Raw genomic sequence first — 19441 nt, forward strand, 5'->3', positions numbered from 1 at the left:
TAGCAGCAGCATACATCTTGTAATTTTTTTTTGGGGGGGTACTGTTAATATAGCATATAATTCGTCAGTTTTACACACAAGCACTCTCATTAACTGAAAACTAAAGCATATATTAAGACAGAAAGATCAGTCATTTTTAGCCAATACATTATGCCGCCAATAGACTACTGAATTTTCTTTTTAATATAGCATTTGTAAATTCTTTATTTGTCCCAAGCAAGATATTGAATACATACAATGTTTTAAAGCTTCATGCTTGTGAGATACATATATAGTATTTATATAGATTCATATTCATATATATGAATAATATAACTCTTTAAAAATATACTAATAGCCAAAGGTACTGTGGTGAAAAAAACATCTCATAAATACTGGTCATTTGAAAATGCCATCTTTGGTGTACTTCTTGAGTCCAATAACGTAATACAGAGAAGATGGATTAAGGACAGTCATTTAAGTGACAAATTCTCAGACTATGCCTGTTGGATCATGCTGTGATGGAAAAACTTGAAATGGCCAATGAAAACTGAGATGGAAACTAATAAAAATTCAGAAGCAAGTAAAAATAGTGAAGTTATCTGAGGGCCTTATTTATATTCATTCAGGATAGGTCCTCCTGTCGTCCCAGGTAATATTGGTCATGGATCCTTTTCTTCATTATAGGAAGAAAATATTGCTTTATTCCCATAGGCATATTGCTAGCAGAATATGTGATATAGTGAGTAGATATTCAGATACTTGATGAACATATAAAATTGTTGAATAAATTCCAGCACTATGCAAAATCTCACATGAGGAGGCACTTGAGTGTCATGTTAGAAACATCTTTGGTAAGAGCAAGATGGAAAAAAGCTTTAGCGAGTAATAATGAAAATATATTCACTTACTTATTAACACTAAAATCTCCACATATTAAGACATTGGTCATATAGGTCATAAAAATGGTAAATGCCATGGATAAAATCCTCTGTCAGCTTTTTGCTTTTTGACATTTAGAGTGTTTGTTTTTTTTTTTAACCAGAGGATAATAGAAAACTTCACATTCAGAGTTGGTCATTTTCATTCTTTTCAACTGTTTGGGGGAAAAAATGAAGAAATCTGTATAAATGGTCACAGTATTGGCTGTCCAGCTGGGTGTATTATTCTTCAGATCCACAAATCAACTTGATAGTTGATAAATTACTAATGTCCAGTGTTTTCCAGAATCATTTTTTTCAGTGTTCCTTAAAACTGTATTAAGAGTTTGTATCTAAATCAATTAGGAAACAAAATATATGCTTGCAAAGTCTAGGATTTTAATGTCTTCTGAATCTGTTGTCTTTGAAATTAGGCATTTTTGTTAGGCATTGAAAATTCATTGACGGTACTATTCACTAGAAAAAGAAATGAAGTAAAGGTAGCAAAGGAACTGACTGAATACAGAATTGTTTGCACTGGTCTTTTCTGTACCTCTGGATTTTAAAACATGAGCCTGTTCTTTTATATTTTAATCAAATATTCAGTCATCTCTAATGTATTTGTCATAGCAAATTTGAGTTATAAGTAGTCAGTCAGATTTGAAAATCATTTTAAGTGGTCCACAATATTTGAAAGTTGTTATAGCTAATCAATAACATTTGAAGATCATTTAAAAAGGTCAGTTCATAGATGATATTGTATTTACTATGATGGTTTAAGCTGTAAATTATAAAATAGTTGGTAACTGCATAAATTTGGAAACTTGCTTTTAGAAGGTGTTTAATTAAAGCAAAGTTTCTATTGTGTGTGTGTGTGTGTTTAAATCATACCATTTGGCACATGAAAGTGCAGTGGGTGGTATGGCTGAAAGAATATAGGTGGTGGTCCAGATGTTACATAATAAGTAGGGTATCCTCCTTCAGCAACAAAGTATGGAGCAGGCTGATAAAAGCAAGTTACGTTGTCTGTATTAGGTAGGATATTCTGTTCTCCAAGTACTTTTAAAGCCATAAGGGCAATCATATTGAGGGTCTGCCTTCTTTCAAGCCCCATGAGGCAAACCGTGCTCTGATTCACGACTCCATGCAAGGTCATGAGGTAGTCATACTTGCTCTTTTCTTCACCTATGAAATGGTTGCGGAGGTATGATTCAATCTTCTTTTGCTGTTCTGCTACATCAGGAAAATCAATGAAGAATCTAGAACACATATAACGTTCCAGGGTCTTGATTTCTGCTTCACAAGCTGGTTTAAAGTCACGAACCAGCAAGTTGCTGTATTTCAGAAGGCCACCACCTCTAATTTCTTCAGGTTTTCTGGTAGATATAAGCTTGTACTGTAAATGTGTCATTGCTTCTTGGAAATCTCCATACATGCTTTCAGCTACCACAACAGGATAGCATTCATTGGTTAGGTTACCATTTTTGTCAGTATAGAAATCTAACATGGGATCCAAGACAATTTGAAAGGAATCTACACTAAATTCAAATTGTCGTCTGAGTGAATTAACAAATTTTAGCTCGACATTCTTCCCAGTGTTATTTGACAGAGAGATGAGACTCCAACGATCATGCTTATTGCAAACTTTAACCATCTTCTGCACATAAGCCTCTTTCATGGTATTCAGGGTGATCTTATCCTTTTTTACACCTTTTGGTAAAAAGTCGAATAGACAACCTAGAACTACATCCTTAACAACCTGAAATTCTTGATCACTTGGTAGTTCAACACCAAAAATGACATCCAGATCCTTATAGCTGATTCCACTGTGGCTTGCAAGTATGTAACTTGCTGTGGAACCATTCAATCGAGTATCTTTAACAATAATTCCTTGCTCTATCAGTTGATCTTTCACAACATGAATAATATCTTTTGGTTTTACTGCCAATGTGGGGAAATTTCCCCTTCCATGAACTGGAATTACTTCATCTAACACTTTATCCAGTGTTATAACTTGATCCCAAGTGAGATTGCTGAATCTGATTTCAGACATTATGAGGTCAGTAGATCAACTAGAAAGTAAACAAAATATTGAGAAGAAATTTAGCATCTTGAAATCAGCGTTTAGCTAAAGCATATGAAAACTCAAGCATAGACTTACCTTAAACATAAATAAAACTAATACTAGACAGTAAATTATCAGTGCATCTAACTGTGTTCAAATATATAAGTGAAATAAAGGCCACTATGATTGTGTCAAAATTGTTAGATTGATTGGTTCATGTAAACAAACATTCTCACAGATGTGTTAGAGTTGTAATTATTTTTGATGTGAAATTGTGGGCTTTCTCAATCTTTCTTTATAAACACTATAATGAGTATCTTTGGTGGTATAAATGTTGTTCACAAGACAACCATGGTATATAATAGAGGTTAACTGTCATGAATTTAAAGTGAGATCAGATAGCATGTCTGTGTATGTTAGACACAACTGATTGAACAGCATACTATTTAAAAGCAATATATAGCATCTTTAATCCAAAAGCATCATTATATTATTGTTTCATATATATATTGTTACTCTCATTTTTAAGAAAATTACTGAAGTCCATTATTACAGTATGAACTCCTTGAATTGCTTGAGGGTAAGGAGAGTACCTAATGCAAAACCTCTTCTATGTTCCTGGTAGTTGTTAAAGAAATGCTGGTTGAAGAAAATAAAGAATGTCATTAAAAAAGAAATTCTACTACTACATTTGTCTCCAAAATGAGAACAATTACATACAAAAGCATAAGATTCCTAATTTTGATTTCTGCAGATTTGTAATATGACATGCTTAGAAAATTTTATACTTGGGGGAGTATTAGGAAGTTAAAATTATAGACATTATAAATATAACTAAATTTAATTACATTATGATCTAATTAGGTACATTTATAGTTATTACATGGATCTTCAAATACTTTCTTAAAGCTATTTAAACAATAAACCTAGTAAATGAAGTTCATTATAGACATAGATTTGGGTTTAGGCATTCTTTCCCGAATTCCAGAAATAAAAATTACACAGAGCTTAAGACAGATTTATGTAGACAGTATTCGTACTTGGCTTAACTAGGGAGGTGTTAGAACAGAGTTTAAATATTTAGCCTTTTATGTTGTGTATTTCCCCAGTAGAACTATAGCAAATAGAATCATCTTATTTCAAATCTACTGAATCATTGACTACACTAAAGCCTTTGACTGTATGGATCACAATAAACTGTGGATAATTCTTAAAGAGATGGGAATACCAGACCACCTTACCTGTCTCCTGAGAAACCTGTATGCAGGTCAAGAAGCACCAGTTAGAACTGTATATGTAAAATGGACTGGTTCAAAATTGGGAAAGGAATATGTCGAAGTTATATATTGTCACCCTGCTTATTTAACTATATCCAGAGTACATCATGCAAAATGCTGGGCTGTTTGAATCACAAGCTGGAGTCAAGACTGCCAGGAGAAATATCAACAACCTCAGATATGCAGATGACACCACTTTAATGGCAGAAATTGAAGAGGAACTGAAGAGCCTCTTGATGAGGGTGAAAGAGGAAAGTGAAAAAGCAGGCTTAAAAGTCAACATTCAAAAAACTAAGATCATGGCATCTGGTCCCATTACTTCATGGCAAATAGAGGGAGGAAAAATCGAAACAGGGGCAGACTTTATTTTCTTGGGCTCCAAAATCATTGTGGATGGTGACTGCAGCCATGAAATTAAAAGATGCTTACTCCTTGGAAGAAAAGCTATGGCAAACCTAGACAGCATATTAAAAAGCAGAGACATTACTTTGCCAGCAAAGGTCCACATAGTCAAAGCTATGTTTTTTCCAGTAGTCATGGACGGATGTGAGAGTTGGACCATAAAGAAGGCTGAGCACCAAAGAATTGATGCTTTCAAATTGTGCTGGAGAAGACTCTTGAGTGTCCCTGTGGACTGCAAGGAGATCAAACCAGTTAATCCTAAAGGATATCAACCCTGAATATTCATTGGAAGTACTGATGCTGAAGCTGAAGCTACAATACTTGGGCTACTTGATATGAAGAAATGACTCACTGGGAAAGACCCTGATGCTGGGAAAGATTGAGGGCAGGATTAGAAGGAGGTGACAGAGGATGAGATGATTGGATGGCATCACCAACTCAATGGACATGAGTTTGAGAAAACTTCAAGATAGTGAAGGACAGGGAACCCTGGTGTGCTGTACGTTCCCCAAATCCTTTTTTAAATGCAAATTTATTTTGCAAATGGAAAATTTTCTTTATGGAATGGCAAATTTCCTGTTAAATATTAGGTAAAAGTTAAAAACTCAATGTCCGAGGGAACTGCCTGGTGACCCACTGGTTATGATTATGTACTCTCACTGCTTAAGGCCTGGGTTCAATCCTTGGTCAGGGACCTAAGATCCCACAAGCCATGTAATGTGTCAAAAAGGAAAAATAAATCAATGGCCTAACCCCACACTTACAATCTTCATTTAATCCCTACTTCTAATCACTAACAATCTGAAAATAAAGATCATTTACATTGCTATACTGACATTACTGAAGTTATCAAATTTGTTTCCATACAAAAGTTTCCAGGACCTTTATATGTAAATAAAACCAACCAAAAATAAGCAATCTGTTACAGCCTGGACAGGAAACCAGTGCTCTTTTACTGTAAAACCTCCAGTTTAGTAACACTAAGGTGTCTTGTTTGTGTGAATGCCCTGAGCCTGAGATGTACAACCAAGCACAGAGTGATAGCTGTGTCTGGCTCTGTGGTTCCATGGATGTGCCTCATATTGCTTAAGGCAGCCCCGAAGGGGGATTTTGACATGGAGTTTATACAATCCTGCCAATGAAAAGAGGTGTCCTTTGTCCCCATGAGGGGAGCAGCAAAAAATGGATGAGCGTATCGTCTGAACTTTTCCTTTCCTGGTCAACTTTTCCTGGGCTCTTTGACCATTTCATAACTGCTTAGGGAATTGAAGCTACTAACCTTGAGGGAATTGAAGCTGCTAACCTTGTATGCCAGATTGTAGATTTTTGGAGAATTTTTCAATTCATGCTGTTGTGTTCTTCTAGCTAGATCCCCATCTCAAGTTTTGCTAGTACTATAGTACCTAACCTTATTAGAGATCAAAAGTTATATCTCAGCTGTTTTCTTATAAACTGCAAGCAGGAACACATTAGGGAGCTAGGTGGAGCTCTAGCTCTAGGAACATCTCCTTGGCAAGAAATCACTCTCCTGGCAGCCTGCATGAGATCCTAGAAACCCAGAGATGAGTCCTTGTCATGCTCATGCCTCTGGACTATATGGATAGAGGCAATGCTAGCAAACATGAGATTTCTGAGAAAACAAATCATGGAATCCAAGATTTGGGTACATGGAAAGCACACCAAAAGGCTACTCTGTAACACCCCAGGTGGCATCAGGGGAAATCAAATAAAGATCTTGATGATAAAGGACTGGACATCAATTTGGGATACTCCCAGGTCCAACCCTGGTGCATCTCCACCCATCCTTGCTTGTGAGATGAGGAAGGCGGACAACTAAGACAGTTTGGGATGCCACCAGGTCCACCCCTGGGTGCATCTTCACCCCCCCCCCCAATTTGTGGAAAGAGTAAGGATAGACATAAACATACATTTTGGGATGCTGCAGGGTCTACCCCTGGCACATCTCCACCCCTGCTCAGTGGTAGAATGAGGAGGGCCAGATGAAACAAACAATGCACCTGTCAGTAAGGTAGATGAAGTCCAACCAGATGGTCAGAAAGAGGAAGCTTTTGATGGAGAGTCTACCTCTTCCCCATCTAGAGCAGGGAAGGATGCCTCTGGTAGAGAAACAAAAGTGCTGAATGCTGCTTTTTCTCTCTTATAGATGGGAGCTTCATATAGTTCCAGTACTACCCCTTTAGACTGCATCTTCAAAAACTGGGATAAGTTTGATCCCCAGAGCCTAAAAAGTCCCTTATATTCAGGCATTTTTTGATTTAAGAGAAGATCTCCCCAGAGAGACAATCCCTGCTGGAACAACATCTTATCAGTCAGTCTGCCCCTGTCATCAGAGCCAATTTGGTTTAAATTTTAGCTACGAAGGAGAGATGACATTTTTGACACTGGATGGCCATGATATTCTTTAGAATCCAGTGAAAATTGATTAAAATAAAATCTTTTTAAAACTGCAAAACTGGTTCCTTTTACATGTACAATTAGGAAAAAACTAGCTTGTTAAAATACTTTTTTTTTTTTTTTTTGGAACTATGATCCTGTCTGAGAAGCAAAAACATGCCTAGAAAAATCGTGAAGTTAACTTTCCATGTCCTTGAGAGATTCAGCCCACCCTGTCTGAAACTCCAGCTGTGAGCAAATTAGCAGAACTTCAAGCCAAGGGGAAAAAAAGGACAAAGAGACATTTTAAATCTCAAGCAAAAAACTGAGATCTCTGTTGGTCCAGATTTATATATGTCTCAGTGGTCTTCGTCTTTGGATAATATTGCTGAGGTTAATTTGTCATAGTTGCTGAAGGAAAGTAAGATGTATGTTTTTAATAAACAGACATAAGGGATGGAATTACATTTTATTAAAGGAAAAGGAAGTTAAGTCTGACTTATAGGTGATTGTTCTCTGAGTGGGAAAATAAAATGATGAATTCAGAAAGTGTAAAAAAGGTTTGTAGCAAGTATACAAAAAGTATGTGACAAGTGGAAGAGAGTTTTGTGCATGGCATAAGTACTTTAAGACATTAAACTGCCTTTGAAATATTTTATTATTACTTGGGCTAAGTATAACTATTGTTTCACATTGAATATAAGCCAGTGCCAAACTAGAAGTTGGTTTTCTTTCCCTATTAAAAGAACAAAATTTTCTTAGAATATGGCTTTTGATATGTTATATTGCCAAGAGGTTTAATTAAGTTATTAAAAAGACACTCTCAGTTTAAAGCTTATCTCAGTAACCAATCTGTAAATAAAGATCAGATGCTCCAAGATCTACAACCAGGAGATTAACAACAGGCTATAGTCATTTAACAAACTAAATCAGATAACCTGGAGATATCACTGGGCTATACCTAATGGAAGTTCTTGACTTAAGTTCTTACTTATAATGTTGCCTGTTTCGAAAGTGTTGTCCCTTACATTATCAAGTGTGTGACAACAATTGTAATAGAGTGACTCTATATATGAGAAGAAGCAACAAGACAAGACTATTTTCCTAGACCAAGAGGCTAGTAAGACAGATGTGGTCCAGAAACTTTTGCTATTCAAAGGGCCTAGTCCAGTAACAGCACACTGAGTGGCCTATCAGTGAAATCTTCAACAGACCTGGGAATGAACCTTCCTACAAGATGGCAATAAAATGTCCCCAAACCATGGTCAAACTCATAGCCACGATGGGGTCCTGTGATTGAAAACTGGCACTTGCTATCTGACTCTGCTGCTGCTGCTAAGTCGCTTCAGTCGTGTCCGACTCTGTGCGACCTCATAGACTGCAGCCCATCAGGCTCCACCGTCCCTGGGATTTTCCAGGCAAGAACACTAGAGCAGGCTGCCATTTCCTTCTCCAATGCATGAAAGTGAAAAGTGAAAATGAAGTCGCTCAGTCGTGTTCGACTCTCAGAGACTCCATGGACTGCAGCCTACCAGGCTCCTCCGTCCATGGGATTTTCCAGGCAAGAGTACTGGAGTGGGGTGCCATTGCCTTCTCTGCTATCTGCCTCTACAAAGATTAAAACATGGCAACATCCCCTGAGAGGAATTCAGGTAGAAATCAGAAATTAGGCACTCACTCTGTACTCTGGGAAAAACAGGACTTTAGACAGTCAGATATTTTCAGGAAAACAATTTTTCTTGAGCCCAAGTTCTTACATCTTCTCATACCTCAAAAAAATACTAAAATTGTTACAAGATTTGTCTGTTAAAGTTCAGATGTCACCGTTTCAACTACTTCTAACTGGATTTGTTCCATTCTTATAAACAGGGCAACCCAAGTGTTGACTCTATCTAGACCAGGATCAAAATTACTACCAAATGTAACCTGATTCTTATTCTTGTTTGGACCACTGATTACAATAACTCTTTTACTGATTTTTGGTGTCTACCTTTTTACTTTCTAAAGAATACAACAACTTCCTAGACAAAATAATGGTGATACAGAGATTCTGGTCATTCTTCAAAATGGACTCCCCTGATGTTCCACTCTGGTCACATATGTAATCTTCATTTACAAGCTCTCCTTGGTGAAAAACTATCTTGACTATAATAATTGTAATCATCTTATTCTTGCTGTTTGCTCCTTACATTTGTGTCTGTATAATGGGATTTGTTTCTAACCGTTTGAAAGCTTTTAAATTACAAATGATTGTTCATCCCCCTGCAGTTTCTACTACCTCCTCTAGTTATTACTTGGGGCTCTTAGATCAGAGACCCTATATCAAAGGGTAAGGAGAAAATGTTGCTTCAACAATTTAAGGTCAGCACCACTCACCAGCAGGAAGCAGTTATAGACAGATTTCTTTGCCCCTTTCTCTTCAGCAGCAATATTCTCCTAAAAGAAAAAAGCAGGGAGAGAGCAGGTTGACAGGAAGTCTCAGAGTGTCTAGGACCCCCAAGAAGGAGGAGGCAGCAAATATTTTTTTAAATTCATACATGCTTTTGCCTTATTCACATAGGACATGTTTTGCTTACGCTCTGTGTTACTATGACAACAATCTATCTTGCCTAAAAACTAGCTTTCTTTAGGCCAAGAGCTAATGGTTACAAACAATATTTCTCACATAGGGACATGCTGCTCAGATCAAGCTCTCCCTGGCTAGTCTTGAACCAATGTTATTTCAAAATGTATGTTATGAAAAAAGGTCTGGGTAAAACTTTCACAGCCTTAAGCTCTGGGTTAACCCATTCCTTCTGGCTAATCTCATGCTGCTGTCATCTCAGAATGTATGTTACAGGAAAGGGTCTGGGGAAAATTTTCACAACCTTGAGGCATTCCTTTTATCTATTCTTAACAGCTAACATAAAAGTATATAATGGTCTGCTTAAACTACTGAGGCAGGTACTTTTTCTACCCCCTTCTGATATCTATGTCAAAAGCCTTTTCTATCACTTTCACTTTAATAAAAGCCCTGCTACACAAAGGCTCTTGAGTGATTGAGACTGCATCTTTTGTCCCAGAATTAAATCTTCTTTGGAGACCACAAATCTGGCACCAACCACCATTCACCATATGCTAAACTATCATCTTGGGGGCTCATCCAGGATATGAACCCGGGACCTCTCATGACTGAAGTGAAAACCATGCCCCTAGCCCAACTAGCCAGTTTTGTCTGTGACACAAAAGCTCTGAGTGATTGAGGCCATGTCTTTGGTCCCAGAGTTAAATCTTCTTCAGAGACCATCAATCTGGCAGCACCATTCACTAAACACTGTAAGCTATCAGTATCTAAACAGGCCTTTTTTTTTTTTTTTTTTTAATTTGGAGATTTGGATTGACATATATACACCACTGATAAATAGATAACTAGTAAGAACATACTGTATAGTACAGGAGACTCTAATGCACTATGGTGACCTGAATGGGAAGGAAGTCCAAAAGGGAGGGGATATTTGTATATACATAGCTGATTCATTTTGCTGAACAGTAGAAATTAATACAACATTATAAGAGAACTATACTCCAATAGAAATTAATTTTTTTTTAAATTCCCAGCAGAGAACATTTTTTTGCTTGATTATTGTGCTAACCCATAGCATGTGATACCAGTTAGAGATAATAAAATATCTGAGTCAGTTCTAATAAGGTGGATGAAACTGGAGCCTATTATATAGAGTGAAGTAAGTCAGAAAGAGAAACAAAAATACTATATATTAACACATGCATATGGAATTTAGAAAGATGGTAACAATGATCCTACATGAAAGGGAAGCAAAAGAGACACAGATATAAAGAACAGACTTTTGGACTCTGTGGGAGGAGGTGAGGGTGGGATGATTTGAGAAAAAAGCATTGAGACATGTATATTACCATATGTAAAACAGATGACCAGCACAAGTTTGATGCATGAAGCAGGACACCCAGTGCTCTGGGACAACCCAGAGGGACAGGGTGGGGAATGAGATGGGATGGGGGTTCACGATGGGAGGACACATATATACCCGTGGCCGATTCATGTCTGTGCATGGCAAAAATCACCACAATATTGTAATTATCCTCCAATTAAAAAAATAAAATAATTTAAGAAATAAAAGCAGTGAAAGGCAAAGTGAGTGAGTTGCTTTAAATGGGATAAAAGTGATCTCTGTGACAGTAGAGAGCTTCAGTGATTTAGTTGCCTGATTACAGTAAGTCTGCTTCTAATATGCATAATATTGATAGGACTGAAATTGAAGATTAATGCACTTTTAACTCACTTTGCCTTGAAAGACATGAGTATTTTGAAGTTATCACTACATATGAACAATTTATCTATGTATCTCAACTACCTTGAGTCCACAGTAATCATGCATATTTCTTTTTCTAAATTCCTACAATATCCACCTATATCATCTTAAGGCAATGCTTAGAATGGTCACCAAATCAGAACAAATATTCCTTTATAGAGATAGGGATGATTCCATAGAATATTTCAGATTACAGGCATACTTCAAAGATACTTTGAGTTTGGTTACAGACAACCACAATAAAGCAAATATTGGGAATTAACTGGCAGTCCCATGGTTAGGACTCTGGGTTCTCAACATCAAGGGCCCAGGTTCAATCCCTGGTCAGGGAAATAAGATCCCACAAGCCTTGTAGTGTGGGGCATGTTGGAGCCACTCTTCCTTCATTCTGAACTCTTTGAGGTAGAAAAAATATAGACAGCCATGTACGGTGAGATTGATAAAGACCCTAGGTTAAATGAGAAGCTATGTCTGTCTTACTAAATAAAGCAAATATTGCAATAAAGCAAGTCATATATGTTTTGGTTTTCAGTACATATGATATTTGTATTTACACTGGTCTGTAGTTTATTAATGGAGTAGGAAATGGCAACCCACTCCAGTATTCTTGCCTGGAGTATCTCATAGACTAAGGAGCCTGACAGGCTACAGTCCATAGGGTCGCAAAGAGTCAGACAAGACTGTAGCGATTTAGCATGCATGCATGTAGTTTATTAAAGTGTGCAATGGCATTGTCTAAAAAAATGTGCATAATTAAAAATACTTTACTGCTAAAAAAAACTAACCATCACCTGAGCCTTCAGTGAATCATAATCTTTTGCTGGTGGAGGATTTTTCCCCAATGTTGATGGCTGCTGATTGAGAAGGGTGGTGACTGCTGAAGATTGGGGTGCCTATTGATGCTTTTGAACTGTGGTGTTGAAGATCCCTTGGACTGCAAGGAGATCCAACCAGTCCATTCTGAAGGAGATCAGCCCTGGGATTTCTTTGGAAGGAATGATGCTAAAGCTGAAACTCCAGTACTTTGGCCACCTCATGCGAAGGGTTGACTCATTGGAAAAGACTCTGATGCTGGGAGGGATCGGGGGCAGGAGGAGAAGGGGACAATGGAGGATGAGATGGCTGGATGGAATCACTGACTCGATGGATGTGAGTCTGAGTGAACTCTGGGAGTTGGGTGATGGACAGGGAAGCCTGGCGTGCTGCGATTCATGGGGTTGCAAAGAGTCGGACACGACTGAGCGACTGATCTGATCTGATCTGATGGCAATTTCCTAAGACAATGAAGTTTTGGCACATCAACTGACTCTTCCTTTCATGAATGATTTCTCTGTAGCATGCAATTCTGATTGATAGCATTTTACTCACTACAGAACTTCTTTCAAAATTGCAGTCAATCCTCTGAAACCCTTTATCAACTTAGTTTATGTAGTATTCTAAAATCCTTTGCTGTCATTGCAACAATCGTCACAGTATCTTCCTCAGGGATAGCTTTCATCTCAGGAAATCACCTTCTTTGATCATCCATGGAATTATCTCTTCATCCACTAAAGTTTTATCATGAGAGTGCAGCAATTCAGTCACATCTCTAGGATCCACTTCTAATTCAAAGTCTATTGCTATTTCTACCATATCTGAAGTTACTTCCTTCATTGAAATCATGAATCCTTCAAAGTCATCCATGAGGGTTGGTTATTTCAAACTCCTATTAAATGTTAATATCGTGACTTCTTCCCATGAATCACTAATGTCCTTAATAGCATCTAGAATGGTGAATCCTTTCCAGAAGGTTTTATATTTACTTTGCCAAGATCCATCAGAAGAACCACTATGACGGCTACAGTCTTAAAAAAGACATTTCTTAAATAACAAAACATGAAATAAAAATAAGTCTATGGGCTACAGGATGGATATTGTGTTCAGTTCAGTTGCTCAGTCGTGTCTGACTCTTTGTGACCCCATGAATTGCAGCACGCCAGGCCTCCCTGTCCATCACCAGCTCCCGGAGTTCACTCAGACTCATGTCCATCAAGTCGGTGATGTCATCCAGCCATCTCATCTCTGTCGTCCTCTTCTCCTCCTGCCCCCAATCCCTCCCAGCATCAGGGTCTTTTCCAATGAGTCAACTCTTCGCATCAGGTGGCCAAAGTACTGGAGTTTCAGCTTCAGCATCAGTCCCAGGACTGATCTCCTTTAGGATGGACTGGTTGGATCTCCTTGCAGTCCAAGGGACTCTCAAGAGTCTTCTCCAACACCACAGTTCAAAAGCATCAATTCTTCGGTGCTCAGCTTTCTTCACAGTTCAACTCTCACATCCATACATGACCACTGGAAAAACCATAGCCTTGACAGGCATGAAAACAGTATTAATCTTGTATATCTCCATCAGAGCTCTTTGGTGACCATGAACATTGCAAATGAGTAGTAATATTTTGAAAGGAAACTTTTTTTCTGAATGGTAAGTTTCAACAATGGGCTTAAGATACTCAGCAAACCATTCTGTAAACAGGTGTACTGTCATCCAGGCTTTGTTGTTCCATTTATAGATGCAAGCAGAATAGATTTAGCATAATTCTTAAGGGTCCTAGGATTTTCAGAATGGTAAATCAGCATTGGCTTCAGGTTAAAGACACCATATCTACTAGCCCCTAAACAAGAGAGTCAATTTTGCCCTTTGAACCTTTGAAGTCAAGCACTGATTCTCTCCAGCTATGAAAGACCTTGATGGCATTTTTTTCCAATACAAAAACTGCTTCATCTACATTGAAAATCGGTTGTTTAATACATCCAGACTAAACATTTCTCCATATCAGCAACAAGACTGTTTTGCTTTATTATAATCTATTTCTTCTCTGGAGCTGCATTTTAAATTTCAAGAACTTTACCTTTGCATTCATGAATTGGTTGGTGTAAGAAGTCTAACTTTCAATTAATCTGGACTTTCTACCTGCCTTCCTCACTATGCTTACTCATTTCTAGCTTTTGATTTAAAGTGAGAGATGTGTGACTTTTTCAAGTGAACACTTAGAGAAGTCATTGTAGGGTTATTAATTGGCCTAATTTCAACATTGTTATGTCTCAGGAATAGGAAGGTCTGAGGAGGGGAGAGATTTGGGGGAAAGTCTGTTCAGTGGAGCACTCAGAACACTCATAACATTTATCAATTAAGTTCTTAGCCTTATAAGGTCACTGTTCTTGGTGCTCCAAGACAATTATAACAGTAACATCAAAGATCACCAATCACAATATACCATATATAATAAAAATGAAAAGTCTGAAATATTGCAAGAATTGACAAAATGTGACAGGTACAGAAAGTGAGAAACTGCTGTTGGAAAAATGATGCCAATATACTCATTTAAAGCATGGTTACATAGGCAGGACACTAGAAGACATAAAGCAAGATCCTCTATGACCCACCTCCTAGGGTAATGGAAATAAAAACAAAAGTAAACAAGTGGGGCCTTATTAGACTTAAAAGCTTTTGTACAGCAAAGGAAACTATAAGCAAGGTGAAAAGACAACCCTCAGAATGGGAGAAAATAATAGCAAATGAAACAACAGACAAAGGATTAATTTCAAAAATATACAAGTAGCTCATACAACTCAATACCAGAAAAATAAACAACCCAATCAAAAAGTGGGAAAAAAGACCTAAACAGAGATTTCTCCAAAGAAGACATACAGATGGCTAACAAACACATGAAAAAATGCTCAACATGGCTCATTATTAGAGAAATGCAAATCAAAACTACAATGAGATATCACCTCACACTGGTCAGAATGCCCACCTTCAAAAAGTCTACAGACAATAAATGCTGGAGATGGTGTGTCGAAAAGGAATCCTCTTGCACCACTGGTGGGAATGTAAATTGACACAGCCACTATGGAAGACAGTATGGAGATTTCTTAAAAAAAAACTAGGAATAAAACCACCATATGACCCCACAATATATGGATCCTAGGCATATACCCTGAGGAAACCAACATTCAAAAAGACACATGTACCCCATTGTTCATTGAAACACTACTTACAATAGCTAGAATGTGGAAGCAACCTAGATGTCCATTGACAGATGAATGGATAAAGAAGTTCTGGTACATATACACAATGGAACGTCACTCAACAATAAAAAGGAACACATTTGAGTCATTTCTAATGAGGTTGATGAACGTAGAGCCTATTATACAGAGCGAAGAAAGTCAGAAAGAGAAAGATAAACATTGTATCAGTTCAGTTCAGTCACTCAGTCGTGTCCGACTCTTTGCGACCCCATGAATCGCAGCACGCCAGGCCTCCCTGTCCATCACCCCAGGCCTCCCTGTCCATCACTGACTCCCGGAGTTCACTCAGACTCACATCCATCAAGTCAGTGATGCCATCCAGCCATCTCATCCTCTGTCGTCCCCTTTTCCTCCTGCCCCCAATCCCTCCCAGCATCAGAGTCTTTTCCAATGAGTCAACTCTTCACATGAGGTGGCCAAAATACTGGAGTTTCAGCTTTAGCATCATTCCTTCCAAAGAAAACATTGTATACTGAAGCATATATACTAATGAATCTAGAAAGATGGTACTGAGTAACTTATTTGCAGGGCAGCAATGGAAACACAGACATAGAGAACAGATTTATGGACATAGGGAGAGGGGAGGAGAGGGTGAAATGTATATAGAGAGTAACATGGAAACTTACATCACCATATGTAAAATAGATAGCCGATGGGAAATTGTTGTACCTCTCAGGGAACTCAAACAGAAGCTCTGTATCAATGTTAGAGCGGTGGGATGGGGAGGGAGATGAGAGGGAGATTCAAGAGAGAGGGGACATTTGTATATTTATGGCTGATTCATGTTGGCTTGACAGAAATCAACAAAATTCTGTAAAGCAATTATCCTTCAATTAAAAAATAAATTTTAAAAAAGAATGGTTGCCACAAACCTTCAATTTGTAATAAAACAAATATGGTATTTCTAAAGTGCAATAAAGCAATGAACGATAAAATGAGATAGGCCTGTACATGACAGATGAAACTAGTTGCAGGATGTAAGAAAATAAAGATATATGTACTTAAGGTTGACCTCACGCAGTCTAATGCATTTTTAAATACAAATTCTTAGCTGCAACACCTTGAGGTAGACTCTTTCTCTTTGGCTGTCATACTAAATTTATGCCTGTGATAACTGAAGTTTTTAAAATGTGAAGGCTGAAGCTTTTTTTTTTTCATTTTTTTTCATTTAAATTTATTTATTTTAATTGGAGGCTAATTACTTTACAGTATTGAAGGATGCTTGGGGATGGCTGAAGTTTTAAAAGTGTGTATAAAGTAAAACTGAAGTTAGACAATTCCAAAGAACTTGTTTTTCCTAGACATACAGATAGCTAACAAACACATGAAAAGATGCTCAACATCACTCATTATCAAAGAAATGCAAATCAATACCACTATGAGGTACCATTTCATGCCAGTCAGAATGGCTGCGATCCAAAAGTCTACAAGCAATAAATGCTGGACAGGGTGTGGAGAAAAGGGAACCCTCTTACACTGTTGGTGGGAATGCAAACTAGTACAGCCACTATGGAGAACAGTGTGGAGATTCCTTCAAAAACTGGAAATAGAACTGCCTTATGACCCAGCAATCCCACTGCTGGGCATGCACACTGAGGAAACCAGAATTGAAAGAGACACGTGTACCCCAATGTTCATCGCAGCACTGTTTATAATAGCCAGGACATGGAAGCAACCTAGATGTCCATCAGCAGATGAATGGATAAGAAAGCTGTGGTACATATACACAATGGAGTATTACTCAGCCATTAAAAAGAATACATTTGAATCAGTTCTAATGAGGTGGATGAAACTGGAGCCTTTTATACAGAGTGAAGTAAGCCAGAAAGAAAAACACCAATACAGTATACTAACGCATATATATGGAATTTAGAAAGATGGTAACAATAACCCTGTATATGAGACAGCAAAAGAGACACTGATGTATAGAACAGTCTTTTGGACTCTGTGGGAGAGGGAGAGGGTGGGATAATTTGGGAGAATGGCATTGAAACATGTATAATATCATATATGAAACGAGTCGCCAGTCCAGGTTCAATGCACGATACTGGATGCTTGGGGCTGGTGCACTGGGATGACCCAGAGGGATAGTATGGGGAGGGAGGAGGGAGGAGGGTTCAGGATGGGGAACACATGTATACCTGTGGTGGATTCATTTTGATATATGGCAAAACCAATACAATATTGTAAAGTTAAAAAATAAAATTAAATTAAAAAAATGAGATTCATTAGTTCCTTGTTCCACTAAAATTGGAGTATGTTTTACATATAAGGATAGAAATAAACCTGTTTTGAGTCAAATTGTAGACAAATGACATTTTTCTATAAAAACTAGTACTAACATTAAGCTTTGTGGGAAATCTATGAAATTTTTATAAACACCATAATCACAATGTGTTTATCAGTTGCTCTAATAGACAGTTATTTTAAAATCTGAAGAATGAATCACATTATTTCTAATACTAAAACAGTTACAGTTTAGGTCAACTCACAAAACTATTGCATTTGCAAAGATTCACTTTCATTTTCCAAATTTATAACTTCTTACAAATGTACCTCAGATGATTACAAAGCTTTAGAAAAAATTTTTATTTTTTAATTTTCATATTTTTTAAAATGACATTTTACGTCAATTTTAAAATGTATTTAATAAAAATTTTCAACTACTAGAAGTGATAAAATGCTAAGAGATGTTGCTGTGCTTATTTTAATTAGGCTTGACCCATGGAAGGAAAGAAAAGAGAACATCCATTTCTCTTGTACCAGAAAATAGTGGAAGTGTGCAAGCTTTCATTCAGACCTAGAACAAGGCACATAGTTTCTATTTCAGTGTTATTCATATCCTGATCTGTCATTCTCTCCATTTTATGACCATCTCTCTTCAAATACTATGCTTAACTCCATTTGACATTCTAAAATTCAGTGTTCTTACTGACTGAAAATTTACATGAATTCTCAGTTTTTGCCACTGATGAAAGGGAAATAACTTGTTCATGAAATTCTTATATATGGGTGGCACCGTGCTAAAAGACGGTCTTTTGAGTGGAAAAGCTCAGGTGGAAAGTACATTGGGACAATAAAGATAAACATGGCAGTCACCTAGAGAAAAGAACACAAAGGTCCCAAAGAGAAGCAGCTGTGAATTTAAAGGCATGATTTATAGAAGCTGAAAATGAATTGCCTTTTCCCAGGTTAAACCTCTGCCCCTGATCCCTGAGAAATCTTATCACTTTCTTCCCATTCTGTCCCAACCCACATACATACACTGTTGTATTAATTTTTATTTTTTTTTGTGTTGTTATGGATATTGTTTATTGCTTTTCAGTTTTAAAAGCATGCATTATTCTAAAGAAATTGTCTCCCAATTCCTTTCAGTTTTAGTGCCAATCCTTTACAGTGGGAAGTACGAGAGCTGGAGGTACTGCCTCCTCCTTCTTTCCTATATTTCCTTACTTGGTTGACAGAGGTTGATAGCTGTGCAAATTCAATGGGCCACCAAATCAGGCCTATTTGACTTCTGACATACCTAATGAAAAGACCTGCTGACTCTCCAAACTGCCATTAACCTCAGTGAAGGGAGCTGGCCAGAGAGAACTCTAGTTTCCTTTGGAGGGAGTGACTAGGTGGGGATATTACTGAGATGACTCTAAAGTGCAATGGGTTTCTGGGCAAGCTGTAGGCTAAAGCTACCTGCTGCTGCTACTGCTGCTAAGTCACCCCAGTCCTGTCCGACTCTGTGCAACCCCATAGATGGCAGCCCACCAGCCTTCCTGTCACTGGGATTCTCCAGGCAAGAACACTGTAGTGGGTTGCCATTTCCTTCTCCAATGCATGAAAGTGAAAAGTGAAAGTGAAGTCACTCAGTTGTGTCCGACTCTAGCAACCCCATGGACTGCAGCCCACCAGGCTCCTCCATCCATGGGATTTTCCAGGCAAGAGTACTGGAGTGCGTTGCCATTGCTTTCTCTGTAATGCTGCTAAGTCGCTTCAGTCATGTCCGACTCTGTGCGA

The 19441-nt window shown here is 37.8% G+C and overlaps 1 protein-coding gene across 3 annotated transcripts in view; it reads right to left on the reverse strand.

Annotated features, from left to right (window-relative positions):
- Positions 1-238: 238 nt before the first annotated feature.
- TENT5D (terminal nucleotidyltransferase 5D) overlaps positions 239-19441 on the reverse strand; it is a 287933-nt gene continuing 268730 nt past the window's right edge. For all 3 annotated transcript variants that reach the window (XM_070783895.1, XM_070783897.1, XM_070783898.1), the window contains 2 exons: positions 9414-9473; positions 239-2971 (listed from right to left, as the gene is read on the reverse strand). In XM_070783895.1, the coding sequence (XP_070639996.1) occupies positions 1780-2952 (1173 nt within the window). In that variant the 5' untranslated portion in view covers positions 2953-2971; positions 9414-9473 and the 3' untranslated portion in view covers positions 239-1779. The remainder of the gene's footprint in view (positions 2972-9413; positions 9474-19441) is intronic.

This window comes from Bos indicus, chromosome X, assembly GCF_029378745.1.
Source record: "Bos indicus isolate NIAB-ARS_2022 breed Sahiwal x Tharparkar chromosome X, NIAB-ARS_B.indTharparkar_mat_pri_1.0, whole genome shotgun sequence".
Lineage (NCBI taxonomy): Eukaryota > Metazoa > Chordata > Mammalia > Artiodactyla > Bovidae > Bos > Bos indicus.